At 52.0% G+C, this 18373-nt stretch overlaps 1 protein-coding gene across 1 annotated transcript in view; it reads left to right on the top strand.

Annotated features, from left to right (window-relative positions):
• ARID3B (AT-rich interaction domain 3B) overlaps positions 1-10395 on the top strand; it is a 42534-nt gene extending 32139 nt beyond the window's left edge. The window contains exons 7-9 of the mRNA XM_062583937.1: positions 907-1164; positions 4071-4172; positions 5123-10395. Coding sequence (XP_062439921.1) covers positions 907-1164; positions 4071-4172; positions 5123-5277 — 515 coding nt within the window. The 3' untranslated portion in view covers positions 5278-10395. The remainder of the gene's footprint in view (positions 1-906; positions 1165-4070; positions 4173-5122) is intronic.
• Positions 10396-18373: the final 7978 nt, after the last annotated feature.

Below are 18373 nucleotides of genomic sequence, written 5' to 3'. Positions count from 1 at the left end.
TGTATCTTTTGGACTCAAGAGTAATGGGAGTCGGGTAGCTAAGGAGCTGCAGAATATTCTAACTGCGGATTAACCTCTTTGTGCATGTGCTAGATTTGCTTTGAATCCAAAACTGTATTAAGGAGCTTGTAGCTTTGAGGAAGAGGGAACATCAGAGCAAATGTAAGTGTTGGATTAGCTAGGAATTGCTGTGGCTTTGAACCTGATTCTGCTGTTGATTTTCAGATGGCCTTTGGTGAGGCTTTTAATCTATCTTCATCCATCATGCCCTGTCTGTGTAATAGATAATGCCTGCTGCTTGCAGGGGTTTATGGATCTTTGTTATTTTCCTGGAAGGTGAGAACTTCTTGGAGTGATGCTGTATGAAGCTGTAAAAACAAGTATTCAGCATTTACAAAAGTACCCTTCAGAGGAAGTTAGAGTGCAGGGGGAATCACTTTGGAATTATAGACAGACTAAAATTCAAGATTTTGCCGGTGAAAGGGAGAGTAAAGTGATTTAGTTCCAGGAGCAGCAACTTCAGTTAGGGATGGTGGTGCTTTGCGATGCCCTGGAAATGTGATCTGATTGTAACAGAGAAAGCTTTTTTATCAGCTGCCATCCAACAGATCGTAATAGTGATCTTAATTCCTCAGCATCAGCAAAACTGAGTAGTCTTCTGGAAACCCTGTCGTAGTTCCCAGCCCACCATCATGGCTGTTAAGAATATTAGGCAGCTGTTGCGAGAGAGGTGTTTTAGAAGAGTCGCCTGACTCCTGATGCAAAGGCAGTTACAGTGCTGGTGATCTCTCCTTTTGCCCTCCTCGCACATCCTACTGCTCTCTCCATCTATTCCGAATTCCGAGCATTGTGTGCGTGCTTTAAAACGGGCTGTGGGAGGGACTAAGTGACTGTTTCCTTTTCTAGGTGACGGTGTGCCCTTGACTGTGTCTATGCCAAACCGTATTGCTGTGCCAGTGACCTTGGCTAGCCAGCAGGCAACTGTGGCAGCAAGAACAGCCACTCTGGAACAGCTGAGGGAGAGACTGGAGTCTGGAGAGCCTCCAGAGAAGAAGGTCTCGCGGATGACAGAGGAGGAGCAGCGGCTTGTCCAGCAGGCTCTTCAGCGCAACCTGTTCAGCATGGCACGGCAGATTCCCATGAAGATCAAAATCAATGGCAAGGGTAAGCTGTGCCTCTAGATAAACAAAAAGTCTTTGCAAACTGCAACAGGGAGGGAACTGTTCCCAATCTAGAATGTCAAACACATCCTTACACACAGGCTGGATCATCTCTCTGGGCACTGGACCAATAAGTTACTGAAGTGGACCACAATAACTGCAAAGCTAAACTGTAGCAACTTTTCATTAATTTTTACTTACTACTGCTGTTTTTCTTCTATTCCTGTTGACACGTGACCCAGCCTGGATTCAGAAGCAGCCTGGCTGTGTTCAGGAAGCTCTGCATCTAAGCTAGTAAATCCCGCTTGCTGTCAAACAAGACCCTCACTCCAAGTGAGCTTATTAGCTTGCGTGTGGGTTGACCACAGTGAGATTACTTCAGGACTCAAGCTGTTACATCTTCAAGGACACTGAGGAATTACCAGTTTCAGCTGATGCTAGCTCGTTTTCTTTGCAGCCGGTGCTCCTTCATTCACAGGAAAGATGCAAGTCAGATGAAAATGCTTTAGACCACATACCTGACACCCCTAGGTTTAATATGTTTCGTATACTTTAGATCAGAGAGCCTGGTTTAGCCTAGCCAAAGGCAGTCTTTTGATTATGCAATTATATGACTTTTGGAGGGGGGGGGGCCTATCATATGCTGTATACACTGCCCATCTGCCCATCAACGAGAATGTGCTTGGCCCTGCTCCTCTTGGAGGCAGATGCCATCACTGAGCTGCAGGGAGTTATTAATGCCCTTTCCTGGTTAGCAAACTGTTTTAATTGATCACTGAAGTTACATTTTTTTCTGTATAGGTGGACTGCAGGAGCAGCTGGGGAGAGAAATGCCCAGCTTTTAGGAATCCTTTGTCAGGTGTGAGGAGGAGGCTACAAAGATTTGTGTATCTGCAGGGGCCCACCTTATCCCAGAGCTTTTAGCAAGTTAGGTGATTTCTGCCAACATCTGCTGCAACCCTGCTCACAGCCTCCAGGCAAAGAACTCTTGGCAAGGCTAGGTTAGAAGGTCATATATAAGCAGCATTCATGGCCTGGGAAATGCACTCCTGAAATGCTTTGTAAAAGGGGAGTCACCCTGTAAAGGTCACATTGTCAGAATCAATACTTTATATAATGGCTTCAAAAGCTGATTAAACACTATGACTCCCTTACCTGTCCTGGGGCTGCACTTCAGTGGACAGCAAGGCCTCAGCAAATTTCAGTTCCAACAGCTGTTTCCTGCAAACCTTTTGATCCAGTAAAATTAAAGGGCTGAGACCCCTATTAGTTGTACATTTGGATGTAGGCACAAGGCTGGGCAAGTTTGGCATTGTTTAGAGGAAAGGGAAAAGTTGTTCTTGAGGCTGTTGCTAGCAATGACAGTAATGCTTCACTGAGACACTTTATGTGGCATATATACGGCAAAGGGTCAAAGCAAGTTCCCCTTCAAGGCAGTAGCAGTTTGCTGCTGAATTAGATGAAATCAAAACTTTACATTTTCTGACAATTATAGACCCACCCAAATTTCACATTTGCTTTAAAAAAAAAGAGTAAAAGAGGATACCAATTTTATGAAGTAATGTTTGCTTCCTCTCGTTTTGTTGTTTTTCTTATCTCTCCACCCTTAACTTCCTAAATAAAAATGCTAGGAACTATTTTTGTCTCTTCAGATAGTAACATGCTGATAGAAATGAAACATCCTTGAATACTGAATGCTAAAAAGGATTCAGCAGTACTATTCCCCACTTTGTTAGGGGACTGAGGGCAAGTCCACTCTGTCTTTTGTGCCTTAATTTCTCCAATTGCAAAATAAAAATAATACTATGCTTCTTTGTAAAGTGCTTTGAGAGGCACGTTTGAAAAGCACATTGTGAGATTGTTAAAACTTGATAGTAACTTTTAGGCTAAATGTTAACCATGTTCTTAGTGCTCTTTACTGGGACAGTGGCCCTGCTGTCCCAGAAGGCTAGAAAGGAGCTAAAAACATGCACTTCACATGCAGTGTCAGAGCCTGGGCAGATTGTCTCCAGTTTTAATAGCGCAGCACCCCAAAACCCACATCGAGTGGGCCGGTAGCCCACTGTGCAAACTGTAAGCTTGAATTCATGAGCACAGAGAAGGAATCCTGCATCCCCAGTTCACAGTTATAGATTGCTTAGGTTGAAGTTTACAGAAATGTTCAGAAGCGTTTGATATTCAACTCCCCTTAAAAAGCTTGCAGAAATCCTACCTGCCCCTTGCAGAAGTCTGGCCCATAATGGCTTAAAAAAAAAGTGTCTCCAGGTTGAGGACAGTGAAGAACCAGACTTCACATGCACATAGGAGCAGCTAAGCATACTGTTTCTGGCTTGGAGTCCTTGGCTCTTTGGGTTGTCCCCCTCCCTCAAGTGGCCACTGTAGCTGCTGCAGCCTGAGCTTTGCACACTAGTAGTGCACCAGCTTCCTGAGGAGCCACCATTGCAGAAAGGACTGGGCACCTGCTCCTAGCCTACTGCAAACACAGTCCTTATCTGGCTGGTTTAGATATGGGCATGTCTCATTTCCTAGTAGCTTTTTCCTGGGGGATTTTGTAAACCATGACAAACCCACTTAAGATAGTAAACAGCCCATGTTGGGGATTATCTCTCTGCCAAGACTTTGATTTCCTCCCCCTTTCTCCCTACAAATCTGGCATTTCAGGGTCAGAATCAGGGAGAGATTCAAAAATGTCCATAGGAACCTAACCCCTACTCAATTCGTGTCTAGGAACCTAATTGCTTTTGTTGACTTATCTTAAATATTTTAAGAGTATTGGAAGTACAGGTTACGTGGGGATCTCCTCATTAAAGAAGAGACAAAAGGAGGACTGTGTAAACCCTTGACCATGTCTGGATAGTGCAGGAAACAGGACAATTACAATCTAACTCTGCATCTTTTCTTTCTCAAAAGAAGATAAACCAGACTCGGCGGCAGCAGCAGCACTGAATTTGTCACCTAACGGCATTGGGAGTATTAACATGTCGGTGGAGATTAACGGCACAATTTACGCTGGTGAGTAAGAACTGTTCCCTGGGGATGTGTAGAGAGCTGAACTTGCGATGCAGAGTAGGATGCAGAGAGGGTGGCATGCTTCCTTGGGCTGTTTTTTTGCCAAAACACACACAACTTGGCCTGTTTAGACAGTTTGGCAGAAGATGGTTTCTTCTCTCTTTTGTTGTTCCCAGTCTGTCAGGATAGTGTCCTTTCCTTTTGGTAGTGATTGTTGTTGATGGCATTTTTTTAAATCTAAGACTCATCTGAATGATATTTCCTAGTGATTTCTTACTTGTTTAAGGAGATATTTTTATGATTTTTGATCAATTTTCTGACGTGATCTCTCTACAATTGAGTTATCCTAATGGAATCATTTTGCTGACAGTTCACAAGCAGTATTTTACTGTGGCAGGGAAGAGGGGACCTGGTGGAAAATTCAGCTTTTACAGGGAAGGAACTTCTGTATAAGCAATAGCAGGAGGGGGATTTATCCCTCTTTACCTTCTGAGGAGCAGCTTTAAACAGCTTTTCCTTACACTTCATTATAAAGCATGAATTGTTATCCCATGTATTCTGCTCAAGCCATTTGGCCTGTGCAGGTCATATTTACACTTCCTTGGACAAAGCCCACGTGGGAGGTCTGGCAGTGCAGTGCAGTAGCACAGAAAGATGCTTCTCACCTCCAAAGGTGTTGAAGATATTTAGGATCTTTCAGTTCTCTGTAGGCAAAATGTCCCTGTGGCAGAGGCAGCCAGAGCAAAGTCCCCGGGCAGCCCTTCTTGTTTTCTTGTCGATCCATCTCCAAGCTGCTTAACTTGCAGTGGGTCTCATGCTCTTAGGTTTCCATGACCTCCCCTCTGAGGTCTCGGGGGTCAGATAGCCTACTGCTTGCTCTGTACCGTATCCTTCTCAGCTGTGTCACCCCTTAGTCCCAGTAACCCTTTTCTTTCCCTGTCTGTGCCTTGCAGGAGTGCTGTTTGCCCAGAAGCCAGTCGTCCATCTCATTGCAGGCTCCAGCACCCAAAGTTCCTGCAGCAGCAGCAGCAGCTCCCACTGTTCTCCCAGCCCTACCTCATCCCGGGGAACCCCCAGTGCAGAGCCCTCCACCAGCTGGTCTCTCTGATGGACAGCGGAGCTTGCTGTCTCTCACACTGGCCTCTAGCAGCTCTGTCCTATCTGTTCACGGCAGGGAGTGAGCCGGGAAGGAGTCGCACAGATTACCTCATCTCAAGGAACCTGCTTTGTGGTTGGCCAACGGCAAGATGATGATGCTGAAACCTTTCCATGCCAGCGAGTTTTTCCTCATCATCTGTTTGTCCAGCCCTTTTCTTTGTTCTCCCCTTTCTTCCTCCCTTTTACTTTTGTTTTCTTCCTCCTCCTCCTCCCAGGGTTTGCTGTGTTCCTATTGGGGGGTGGGACATGGAGAAAGGGGCACACCTGGCGTTTTTCAATCAGGGATCGTCTCTAGGAGCTGCAGGTTGATAGATGGCTGAGACGTCACCAAGGCAGGTGGAAAGAGCTGGAGTTGGGGCAGGGAGATGGGCTTCTCCTTGAACCAGTAGCCACATGGACTCTTCCCATAAAACAACTCAATGTATTGACAATCCTAACAGCCAGCAGGGTGCCTTGCCCCTGTCCTTCATTGGCTTTTGCTGCAGAAGGTCGTGCCGCTGTAGAGCAGGCAAGCTTCCTCACTTTTCTTCTTCAAGCTCCATTGCGGTCCAGTGTTCATGTGTCCTCCCCTGAATGCCAGACTTGGCTAGAGTGCATGGCTGCTGCTTGTGGAGTTATCAAAGACTTGATGAATCTCTCTCCCCCTCTTTGAGGTCTTGGCAACACTGGGAGGACTTTCCCACCACTGTGATCCAAAGAGACAGAAAATGACTGGTGACTGATCAGCTGTTTCATTCTGGCTGGTGCTGGCCTGTTTCCTACTGCTGCTTTCTGCAGGCCTTCAGCAAAGTTTTAAATGCTCTAGAGCTTGTCTCTCTCCCCATAGGAAGTTCATCCACTGAGACGTTTAACCTGAAAGCCTGAACTTACCTTTGCTTGGTCTTGATCCCCAGCCCCTTGACACGAAAGGGCTGTCACTTAAGTCAATTTAGGCTTCCTGGAGGTGTATTTCAGTAGCCCCTGGAAGCTCTCCATATCCATGCACTGAGAAAATAGAAGGTGATATTTAAAATCTACTTAAGTGGGGCTGTGTTGTGTATGTATATATTATGATTAACATATAATACTTCTTTTAGTTGCTCTCTGAACAAGCCTTCAGAAGCTCAGCCCTTTTCAGATCGTACGGGGGCAAAAAGAAAGCAGCCCTCAGTCAAAGAAGACTTTTTGCTCTCCAGTTTAAAGCAAACTAAGGCTAGCCGTGGCTCTCCCTCTTCTGGAGCCAACCAAGCTAACTTTGTGGCTCCATGAACCCAGCTCCCACTCACCTGGTCTCACCCTGTCCTCTCTTCTCCTGCTGGCCTTTCCCACACACATCTCCCCCAGCCTGGAGATCAGATCCAAGCACCATCCATCCTGCCCTGGTGACGTCCGTTCCATCCTCCAGGCCCAAGTCAGGTTTTTTTGAGCAGATGAAATACCTCAGATATGTACTTGTTGGGGGTTTTTTGTTTGTTTGGGGGTTTTGTTTTTATTTTTTTTAACCTCTTCAGGAAGTATTGGCATATCTTAATGCTTGGTTTTTTTTATATGTGGTTTTGCTGATGTTGTGTTTTATTTTTAATTGTAGCACCAAAGACAGAAAGAAAGAAAAAAAAAAAAAAACAAAGCTGAGCAAAGGAGCAGTGGTTCCCCCATTCTTTAGGCTAGCCAGGAGACAAGTTGAACAGCATTGTCCCCATGCACACGCAATGCGCGTGATGCAGGAGGACAAGTAGAGGTAGGAAAGGGGGGTGAGACTGACTGCAGAGTTAGAGGATCTGTCCTTCTTTTGGGACATCAGGGTGTCTGCAGGGTCCCCATTCTTGTTTCAGAACTTCATAATCCACGTTTTTAGCAAACATTCTTAGTGCAGTGGGGACGTGATAGTGCTGCTTACACTACAGATTTGCCAGGCCTCTCACAGCAAAGTGGGTTTTGACAGCTGAAAGCTTGGTTTGATCTTGTGGCTTTGCACAGGACCAACCTTCTCAGAAGTGCTGTGACTTTGTATTATTCCGAGGTCATTAGCTGCACAGACAACACAGTTCAATTCTTTCTACACTACAAGTCCACGCTGTGTTGGGTGCTATGTTACTGTGGCCATTGTGGGAGCTGATGTGAGAGTCACCAAAATAACAGAAGTTATTTCACATATATATAGGGACCAGTTACCAAACTGTGTAACAACTGTCCTAACTAGTAAATTTATTACAGTCTAAGTCAAAACTGTGTTAGAACTCCAGCGATGCAGCTTGCTTTAAAAGCTGCTTTCCTGGAGTGTGGTTGGTGAGCATCACGTGCTCCGCAGTGAGTGGACAGGTAGTTGGCCCTTCTGGATGTCTGTACTACCACCATGTTTGTGGACTTTTGTTGCCCTTTTGTTCTCTGCAAGTTTCTAGCAGTTCCCTTCTGACACTAATCATGCGTTAGCTTTCAGTTGTTTCTGAGTGGCAGCCACGGTTCTGCTCCCAGTCGATGAAGATCTCTTTCCTCCTTCAACCCGGGACAAAATGTTTACCCGCCCATCTTACTGCTCCACAGGTTCTTGCCTCCACAGGTGAGACTGAGCCACACTATCATAGGGAGTTACAGCCCGTGATTACATGGATGTAGACCAAGAATTATCTCTGAATGAATGTGGTGTCATACCAGGATGAGAATGTAGCCTTAGAACTGCTCGTCCAGGTGAGCTGAGGTGTTGGGAGCATTTAGCTCTGTGAAAGATGGGAATTTTGAAGCACTGCTACAATTATAGACTCTGCCTGTCTGCCTGCAGAGCTGGGTCAAAGCCACTGAACTCTTTCACCACTCTAAAAGTGTCTTTCACTTCACATCCAGCCTTCAGGTCCCCAAGTGCTTGTGTATAGCAGCTCATACACTAAGTAGATCTGCAGCGGGGGGGAGCACAGCTGCCTGACACAGTTTGTGTCATTCCGGGGATGTACTGAGAGGGACTCTTCGACCTGTCTGCATAGTTGCTCCGTGAGATTGCACGGGTGCAGGGCAGGTGCCCTCCTGGAGCACTTTGGGGAGCTGCAGAGCCTGTGAGCCACCGGCCCAGGCCCTGTGCTCCCGGGATATCCTGATCCCTGAGGCTGTTCATTTTGTACTACTGAAAAGAGCATAGCTTTAAAAAAAGAATGAGGCCAGATACTGCCGTAGAAAAAGCCCTGTCAGCAGCCCAACGGTTGGGCTTAAAGTGTATATAGAAAACTAAATGAATAATGCTTTTGTTAAACTTAAAAACTACATGTTCTCCCTTTTGCTCCCACAGCACTGCTCAGCAGGGCGGCTTTTCTGTCCTGTACCGACGAGCAGAAACGCTGTGTCCACGGCCGAGATCTGTGAAGCGTCAGTTTTCCTTTCCTTCTGTTTGAAGCTCGAGTAACAGGGGTGGTCTCGTACCTCATGTTAAGGCTTGTATAAACCACAGATGGGACCTCCTTGTTGTGAGGGGCCTTGCACTCTCTGTACGTTAGTTTATATAATACAACTTGAGCGATCTTGCTAGCAGACGTTGTGATGACTTGGCGGAAGAAGAGATAAAGTGCTGGGAATGCACATGTCCTGAGATAGGTTCTGCTCTGAGGTGTCCCATCTCCAGTTGCTTTTAGTGGAAGTAACAAGCACCCCGATACACAGGGGGAAGCAGAGCCGCTCTTTGGCTGCAGGGCGTTTGCTTGGCAGATAGCGCAGCCCTCCAAGGCATTTCAGTGTCTCAGACTCGGAGATGGTGGTCTAGACTCATTCAGATTGTTTTTTTTTTCCCCTTGGGTTTTGTTTTGTTTTGTTTTGGAAATTGGGGGGTTGGGGGCTGTTTCCTAAGAGTGGGACTGGGGGACTTTTTGCTTTTCCTTATACTTTCTTCTCTGGTCCTGGGGAGCAGAGGTTAGTAATGGGTGTTTTTGCTTATGTATCACATGCTAACATTGTGTTTTCTTGCACAGAAAGGCACTCAAATCACTGAACTGCTAAACAGCTTTGACACTACTAGAGTATTAATGTTTATAAGCTTTACACAACTAGACTGGAAATAGACAGGGACTAACAGATTGTTTTGTATCCAATTCAGGGAAAGAATCAAGTTGGGATGCGTAACAGATACCTCAGTAAAATAAGCTGCAACAATAAACTGGTCCTTTTTCATTACGCAGTGACGAGGATCAGCCGTTCAGACTGTGAAGAGTAACCCTTTCTCCAGCCTGGGTTTGATACTGGCAGTTGGCTCAATGCATGTTTTGCTAAGCTCCAGATCTCCTACTGAGCTGCCAGGCTGTAGGGACAGGGTTATAGAAACCAGCAGCGGAGATGGGGTGGAGAAGCTGGGAGCTGGGGGAAGGTTGCGCGAGGGCTGAGGAACTACCTCTCCCCACCTCGGATTCATTTCACTCGGGACGCGTTCGATTGTATAGTACTCAGGGGTTTTGATACTGCAGGTAGGACTGTTCCTTGGGTGAAGTGTTCACTTTGCGGTGTGTCTAATTCTCTTTAAACTCCAGACCGGCTAAGGTTTCACAACGAGCAGCCAAAAAAGCCCCCAGCTGGTTAGCTACAGGCAGCAGCGGGCTAGCAGCTGCTAGGCGCTCCTGTTTTACATGTAGCGGGTGCAGATTTGTCATCTGGGTTATATGCGTGACCAAGAAAAATACCTGCTTGTCCTCTTCCAGCAGATCCCAGCTTGCTCTGGGAAGGCACAAAGGTGGCAAGGGCAGACACCAGCTCGGAAACGGGGCTCTCAAAGGAACCGTGCAGGGCAGGGGGAAGAGATGAGGGGGAGGCTGTGTTACTGCGCCGCTCCCAAAGTGAATGTGAACGTGTTACACCAAGTCTTTTTGGCCGCTGCGTATGTGCTCCAGATGGATTCAGATCGGAAGACATTTTCACCAAACAGCTGCAGCAGCCTTGCTACTAGTTTTCTTACCTATTTAAAATAAATAAATAAATAAATAAAAGAAATGTGATAGCCTAGGCGGTGGATAAATACCTCAACGTCTCCTTCCAACAAGTGTCTGTATATGTTGTTGTTGGGTTTTTCTATCTTACACGTTATCTGAATGTTTATATTCCAATAAACTTCTACCTCTTCATATGGTGACCCTGCAAGCCTGGTTTTGTGGCAGCGCTGTTTCAGTGGGGGGGAAGCAAAGCAGCCGTGCCGCGGGCCGGCACCTCCTGCGGGCCTTGGCCTGAACGGGCCGCTTTTCCGTCAGCGCGGGGTAGGGGCTTTGCCTGCTCCGTGCCACCCGTCTCTCTGTTAGGTTTATCGAAGAACTTCCAGACACGAGGCCCCGGGGCAAGTTTACACAGCCAAGGAGCTTTTTTTTTTTTTTTTTTTTTTTAATTTGCAGGCTCCTATTTTGACGCGTATACGGGGAAGGGGATGTGCAAGTACGCATGCAGCCCTCTGCACCCAGAGCCAAAACTTCACAGCCCTGTTGACCGCACCATCCTGCAGGGAGACCCCAGTCCCCCCCGCGCCCGCCGCGGATGCCGGAAAGGGCATCGCGCAAAGGCTGCGTGCCTGTATGTCTGGATTCATTTTGCTACTTAGGTAAAATTTCCCCTAAGGTGGGAGATGCTCTGACCTCTAGGTCTGAAGCTGTGGCTGTGAAAAGCATCCTCCACGCGCTTAGCTGGAAATCGTGACGCCGGGGTTTTCCTTTCCGCCGATCTTTCCGAAGGGTGCCCTCAGTTGCAGTGGGAACTGCTGCTGCAGTGGTCTGTCTTCACGCTTGGACTTCACACAAGGACTTGGCGGAGGATTGAGCTGAATGAGTTAGGTGCCAATAAGCTATCTGGGGGGGAACGTGAGCAAGTTCTGGAACTGAGTATTTATCAGCGCATGAGTGAGGATGCTCCTGTCGCAATAGCTTTGACCTCGTCTCTCTCCTCTCAGACTGGGCATTCACAAGATAGTCTAAACGATCTGTGAATTTAAGAATATCTGGATTAGACTTGAGCTAAATGCAGAATTCCTTCTCTGCAAGTCACTGGTAATGGTGCTGGGGTTGGATACAGGTCTGTACCTGCCGCTCATGCCTTATACAGCCTTGGGATCGCCTGCCGGACAGTCGGGAGCATCAGACTGGGGCAGGTACGTTGGCAGGGAGAATAAAAATCGGAGCGGCAGCAGTTGTTTCTCCCAGTCCCTCCTACGTTTTACTCTGTCTCTGGACAAAAGATCGTTTAATGCTTCCCAGCAGTTTTGATGTTTACACAGCAACTGAAGTTGTTTTTCCAGTCGTTGAACCAGTTTGGCAGTTGAAGAGAAACTTGTTTCCAGCCCTTTTTTTGTATCAGCATTTCCGAGGCCCCGGTTTCTGCGTTTCTGCGTTTGTTTTGGCTGGTGGCCCATCTGCATAAGCTTAATGTTGGGGTGAGGACAAGCACGCATCATCTCCAAGGTTCCCCACTGCCCTGGCCCTTGTGACCTCCCGACCGTGCCTCGTCCACGCCAACACTACCCCGTGGAGCAACGAGACCTCTCCTCTGCCACCTGAGCCGTGCCAGCCGTGCCCGCGAGCCCCTTTCCATCCGCCTGCAAGTGCCTCGCAGCAGGGATGCCTCCTAAGACATCTGAAGCAGGTGGCTTTGCCAGGCCTGCGTCACGCACCGGCACGGTCTCCCTGCCGTGAGGCCAGCCAAGTCCCCAGCAGGAGAAGGGAACAGTTAGGACCGCCGCTCTGCCACTTTTTTTGCAGAGGACGATGGACTAGCTCACTTGTCCTAGGGGAATTCCCATTTGAGCTGGTTGCCTCTTCCTCTGCCTACCCTACTTGTCCCTCCTCTTCTGCAGGACTTCTCCACCGCGACCGAGGAGCCTTCCCCAGGGCGAGGAGCTCTGGCTGCTTCCCGTTCTCGGCTCTCACCACCGGATGGGTGCCGAGGAGCTGCCTGCTCGCAGAGCAGCAGAGCCACGCGCTGCCCAAGGTGGCCCCAGAGGTGACGTGGGAACGGAGGCCCGCCAGCGTACTGAGCCCATCTCTCTGCAAGCTGGACAGAGTCCCTGAGGCTCTCACCATGGCACTGGCGGTCTTGGCTGTCAGATGCTTCCACCTCAGGCAGGGACGTGTCTGGTGGCAGCTCAGGTTAACCCAGCAGCTCTGCCCGCCTCACCTGCCCTCTGCCGCAACTGCCCTGCTTTATAGCTGCAGACGCGGAGCAGAGCCGGTGCAAGGGGGCCCCAGGGAGCAGAGCTTGTTCAGCGTCTGCTTGAAGCAGCACGTGGAGGTTACTGAGCTCTATGGCAACGCCTGCATCTCTCTGCGGCTTGTTTTACCCAGCGCCCATCACGAGGGCTCCAAAATTCAGCGGCCTCGCGTAGCGTCCCTGCCGATCTCACCGCCGCAGGACGCCAAGAGAGCCCTGCCTGCGTTTTGCAGCCCCACTGCCACCCCAGAGGGCCCGGCCCCGTGCGCCGGGGGCACAGGGTAGGTGCCTACGGCCCTTTGCAGGGTGGGCACCCTGGGGGAGCAGCACCCAGCGGTACCGGACAAGCCCTGTTGTGCCCAGCCCGGGTCTCTGCTTTTATCGCGGCTGACCCTGCGAGCAGCCGCACATCTTCACGCCCTCCTCGCTCTTCCCCGCCGAGCTGAGACGCCCCCGCAGCCCGGCACGTTTTAGGAGCGCGGTTCCCACCGCCCTTCCCCGAGACCTGGGGACTTTCCCGCGGTCCCCTGCTCGGCCAGTCCCGCTCCTCCGGGCTGCCGGAGCCTCCTGTGCCACTGGCTCGGCTCCCCCGGTCTCCGATCCCGGCCGCTCTGAGCGGCGCGCGGGCGAAAGCAGAGCCTGCCCCTCCGCTGGGAGTGATCTTGCCTGGGTTTTTTTTGCAGCTCCAGCTTTTCCCACGTGAGCTCAGCCAGGGCTGCCCGAGGACTCGCTTGCCTTCTCCACTCGCCTTAAAAGCCGGATGCCTGAAGCGGGTAAGGGGGATCCTGGAAACGCAAGGTGTGCGCGGGGGGCGTGCGGGTTAGCCCCCGGCAGCCCGAAACTCAGAGGCAGGAAGGCGCCCGCGTCGGGGCTGGGCTGGAGGGACCGAGGGGGGTCACTGGAGCCAGGCAGGATGCGGCCGTGCAAGATGCAGAGAGCACCAAGCTCGGTGTCCCTTGGGGCCGGCTTGGGAGAGGGCCGGCTGCGGGATACAGCCTTCACTGAGGCTTTTGGGGGGCCAGCGGGGACTCCGTAACGGGGTGTCTGGGGCGGGCAGGGTGCCCCAAGGGGACGCATCTCCCCGGGGTCGAGGTGTTTCTGCACCTGAAGTCCACGCTGGGCATGTGCCTGGGTCCTCCCCGAGCCGTGCCTACGGAGCCGGCTGAAGGAAAGCTCCTCGGGTCCTGCCCGCATGGTGCGCCCCGTTGCAGACACCCAAAAGCCACGGGCTCTGAAACCCCTTCCCGGCCTCCTCCACAGCCCTCAAGATGGGTCTGCAAGAGCAATCCAACTTGGTTTAGTCCCAGCTGAGCTTTGCACAGAGCTGGTTCTCCATAATCCCGGGCTCCTGGTGCTGCTGGGGATGAGCTGGAGATCCCCCGGCTCCAGTGGCAGCAGTGTAGCTGGGAATGCAACCAGGCGTCGGGAGACAGGGGAAAGGGAGACCAAGGCTTCTGCTAGAGTGCTCAGCCATGCCCCGATCGGAGCAGGACAGAGAAGCAGAGGGCAAGGAAAGAGCTGCAGCCAGTGACCTGGACATCGTCACGACCTCCAAGTACCTCCAAAGAGTTCGATGCAGAGGCAGCCCACTGGTCACAGCCTTCCTGCCTTGTCACGGACAGTCTCCAAGGCATGCAGGGGAACTGCAGCAGATATGGATGCTGGGTGGGGAAGTGATGAATGCAAAGGGGGAAGAAGCTGGGCACTGTCCTTACAGCAATTATAAGCTCCAACTTCACCTTCCTCACACATTTTTGACCTGGCTTGACCTGCCACCCACACCTTCCTAGGTGGGAGCCAAGTATCCTTGAGGTGGAATGGCTAGATGAGGTCAGAGAGGGTTTAACTGGTTTTCCTGCTCTCTTATTTCATTGCAGTGTCTCAGTTCCCAGGACATGAGCTGCAGTATCTTCTCCTCCCATCCTACTCTTTCTTCTCCTCCAATACCAAGCTCTGGCCAACTGCCTCAAGGTGCTGGTCCGCAAGGCAGAGAACCTGGCCCGGCTCACTCACATGCCAGGTGCACCAGGTAGGACATGGTGCATGGACAGTAGGGCCAAGGAGATGCTCAGGCTTGGGAAACTTTGACAGATGGGAAGGAGACAGCAGAGCACGAAAGTCTTGACCAGCAGTGTCAACTGCAGTACATCCACTTGCATCTGCCAGGATCTTGGAGCTGCTGCCCAGATTAGTCTTCTTCCTCAAAGATGCAAATTCAGACATCTAACCCGATCCAGACAGACATGTCTCTAATTTACTCTTAAAGACTCCCACCATTTCAACCCCACCATTCCCAGACTGGTTTTCTCATGCTCAAGTCTCTCACTGTTAGCAATTTTTTTTCCCCTTGCATTTAGCTGTGATCTCTCTTGCTGTCCATCGGCCCACGTGGACAGCAGGAATGGCTTATCCTCTTTTTTCTTATTAGCAACCTGGAAGATGTTTCCAATATGTCCCCAAAATCATTAATAAATATATAGAGATATGTTTAAAAAAACAGCATATGGAACTTTCTGCCCTGCTGTCTGCTGTGATCTGTTGCTCCCGCAGCCCATGGACAAACCCTCCATTACAGCCATTACCTGGAGCAGCCTGGGAGGTTGGTAAGGATGCAGAGGACTTTGGAGGTTCTTGCTTCCTGACCAGGGACGCATATGTGCAACCAAGACAGTAAAGGATCTCTCTGTCCTATCCTAACACTCCACGGAGCCCAGCGGAGGTCTTGTAGCTGTCTAGTCATCCCTTTCTGGCTGCTGCAAGCCCTGCCCACGCAGTGCAGTATCTGTCCTACCCCTGCCGCCTGACTCACTGATCTCCAGCCTCTGTCCCTTGCACATGTCCAAAGCAGGTTTCTCTTACCAAGACCAAGTTTCTGCTTCCAGACCACTACGTCGTCATCTTCCTTTACCACAATGGCCAAGTCATCAACACCAAGGAGACCAAGTCCATTGCTGGCTACAGCCCTGTCCAGAATACACCCTTCCTCTTCAACATCCCTACTGGGGACATCCAGCAGCAAGAGCTGTCCTTGGAGTTCACTGTGATGCAGGTGTGCAGGATGGAGATGCGGCTGCGCCCGTGGCCGTGGTCAGAGGTTAGTGCTGGTGACCCTGCACACACGAGGTGGCCTGCATCGGCAGGGCACATTCATGCTCGGGAGCATCTCCAGTGTCTAGTGCTACCTGCTGTGTGGGGTCAGCCAACACTTGCGGGAGGGGCACAAGCAAGCCCAGAAGAGCTATTTCTTGCTGTTTATAGGAGGCTGCTGGGCTGAGCTGGTTCTTCTTGGGGTAATGGGTGTTTCTAACTCTGTTTGAAGGCCATCAGCTGTGCTCTACACTGCTTCTCCCCCTCTCCTACCACGGGCTCCTGTCCACTCCTGCAGCTACACCCTGGGCCGAGTACACGTTGGCCCCAGTGCCCCCAAGAGAGGGCTGGTGCTCTGGAAAGAGAAGTGCAGCCGCGGCCAGGCGGAATCAGCACGGTGGCACTCAATCCAGCCTGAAGCTCTCAGCCCCTTCCCTTAACCTTCCCTACAACCCATTGGCAGGGCTTGCTGGGACTCATCTGCTCCCTGGAGCAAGTGAATGGGCACCTCAGTGCTTTGTGCACGAACAGGGCAATTTCCAGGCATTGGAGAGCTGAGGTCTCAACACATACGTTGCTGTGGGAGAAGTCTCAAATCCATCTCCAGGGCTGGAGATGAGCTCTGGTCAGCACAAACCTCTCCTGAACTGCTCCCAAGGGAAACACGCCAGTCTGAGATGGCTTCAGCCTAGGAGAAAGGAGAAAAACAGGCTGCTGGGAGCACAGCAAGAGCCTTTCTTCACTGTGCGTCTGCTGGATGCTTGCTCTGTGCCTGGACAGAGGGAGAGCTCTGCCCATGTCAAACCTCAGCAGCGCAAACAGAAGGGTGGGAAGCCCCCAGGCCATGACACCTACCCAGTGCATTGCACCGCCAGTCTGCTGATGGCCACCATGGGGGGATTTTGCTCCTTCAACCCATGTAGGTGGCCCCGATCAGCCCACCTCTCTCCCTTTCCATCAAGTCCCACAGCAGTGAAGAACCTCCCCAGAGCCTTCCTCGTCCCTCGGGGCTAAGACACAGCCCAGCAGGTTACCAGCAGGCCCCAAAGCTGGGTCAGCTCCGGGAGGGGAGGCCAGGAAAGGCCAGCTGAGCTCAGGGAGAGCTGGAGCAGCTCTGCTGCTGCCCGCCCTGTCCTGTCTGTGCCCGCTGCTGTGAAAAGGGAAATACAAGGAGGTTTGTTATGCTAACTCCTCACTGTCTCCTGAGCATCAGCCCCAACCCGTAAAACATCAGTGCTGAAGGTACTTGCTGGATATTTTCAGTTAATTACCAGCCCAGATGAGTGGCCATTAAATAAATAAAGAGGTTGATACAAAGCACGACTGCATACATGCGTGTGGGAAGGGGAAATCGCTTCCCACCCGGGTGGTGCTCGCTGCTCAGCCGCGGGCCAGCGGTGTTTATGCTCCACCTTTAGGAGCAGGAATCGATCTCAGAGGCGGTGGCCCTGTGCCCGGGACAGCGCAGGGATGCCTCGCCCCAGCCCACCCCAGAGCGGGCAGGGTGCTGGGGGATTCGAGCTGCCTCCTCTCCAGGGGCGCAGCTCCTGGGCGCGTGGGGAAGGCGCTCGGGCACGCCGCGGCAGCGGGAGGACAAGGGTTTTGGCAAGGCGAAGTCGCCGGGTTGGTGTCTCGGGCAGGGTGCTGGTTGCAGGCTCTACCTCTCACGCCCCTTCATTCCTCTGCTCCCGGATTTCAGAGGCCAGGCTGGAAGTCCAGACAGGACAGCAGATGGGCAGATGAGTGCTGGGGCGCAGGCTCCCGCGGGCTGCCCGGCCTCCCGCCAGCACCCTCCCGCCAGCACCCACGCTATGGGGTGGGGATGCACCGCTGCTCCCATGCCGGGGACGGGGAGGCCGAGCCCCTGCAAGGGATGTGGCCGCCTGCCCTTCCCCTCCCCTCCCTTCCCTTCTCCTCTGCCCTCTGGGTTTTCTCCCGCAGTGGCACCCTCGGGCTCCGGTTGCCGTTGCTGCTGCCCGGGAGAGCCAGGGTCTCCCGGCTGCAGCAGCCCCGTGCGCTCGGTGCCTCTTGCCGAGGTTTCCCTGGGGTGCGGGTCTGGGCAGCCTGGAGGGCTGCAGGAAAACACAGAGCAAGTCAGCTGGCCGCGTGGAGTTAAGGAGGTCGGGGGGGGCTGCAGAGCCCCCGGACGCCCGCGTGCAGGGAGGACGGTCCTGCGGCGCCTCTCAAAGCCCTGCACTGCAGAAGCCGCTCCGGCCACGAGCACGTATCCTGCTCGGCACAGCACCGGCAGCGTGGCCCTGCGGAGCGCGGGTCACGGCTTTAAGGTCTTGGGAGGGGACCCTCACCCACGCTCTTGCCAGCACCTCCCAGCTCCGTCAGCCGCAGCAGCCCGCTGGGACTGGCACACGCGGTGGGTTTGCTGCCTGGCAGGCTGCTCGACAGCTTCAAGGCTAAACAGCAGCCAGATTTTCCTAGCGCCGAGGGAAGAGCTGGGACCCCCAACAGCCCCTACTCCCAGCCGTGCTGCACGCAGGTTCATCAGAAACGTCCCCCGCGGGCGCTGGCTCTCGGCCGCGGCTCTCCGCGGAGCTGCCGGCAGCGGAGACGTGGCTCTGCCCGCGCCCCGAAGCCGGCGGGTGGGACAGGGACACCCGCGGAGGCCGGTTGCCTCCAGCCCACGTGCGCAGCTCCCGTCTCTGCCCCGGCGGCAGCCTTGCGCCGCGTCCCTCCCGCGTCCCTCTCCGGCATCACCACTGTCTCCAGCAAGGATGCTTTAATCTCCAGCTCATTTTTTTTTCTACTTCTTTCTCCCGCCTGAGTTGCCTCAAGGCCTGGTCCCTGGGGAACACAAGATTCAGCTTAACAAAACA

The sequence above is a fragment of the Rhea pennata genome, chromosome 10 (assembly GCF_028389875.1).
Source record: "Rhea pennata isolate bPtePen1 chromosome 10, bPtePen1.pri, whole genome shotgun sequence".
Lineage (NCBI taxonomy): Eukaryota > Metazoa > Chordata > Aves > Rheiformes > Rheidae > Rhea > Rhea pennata.
Note: the sequence above shows the minus strand (reverse complement) of the source record. Positions and strands in the feature narration are given on the sequence as shown.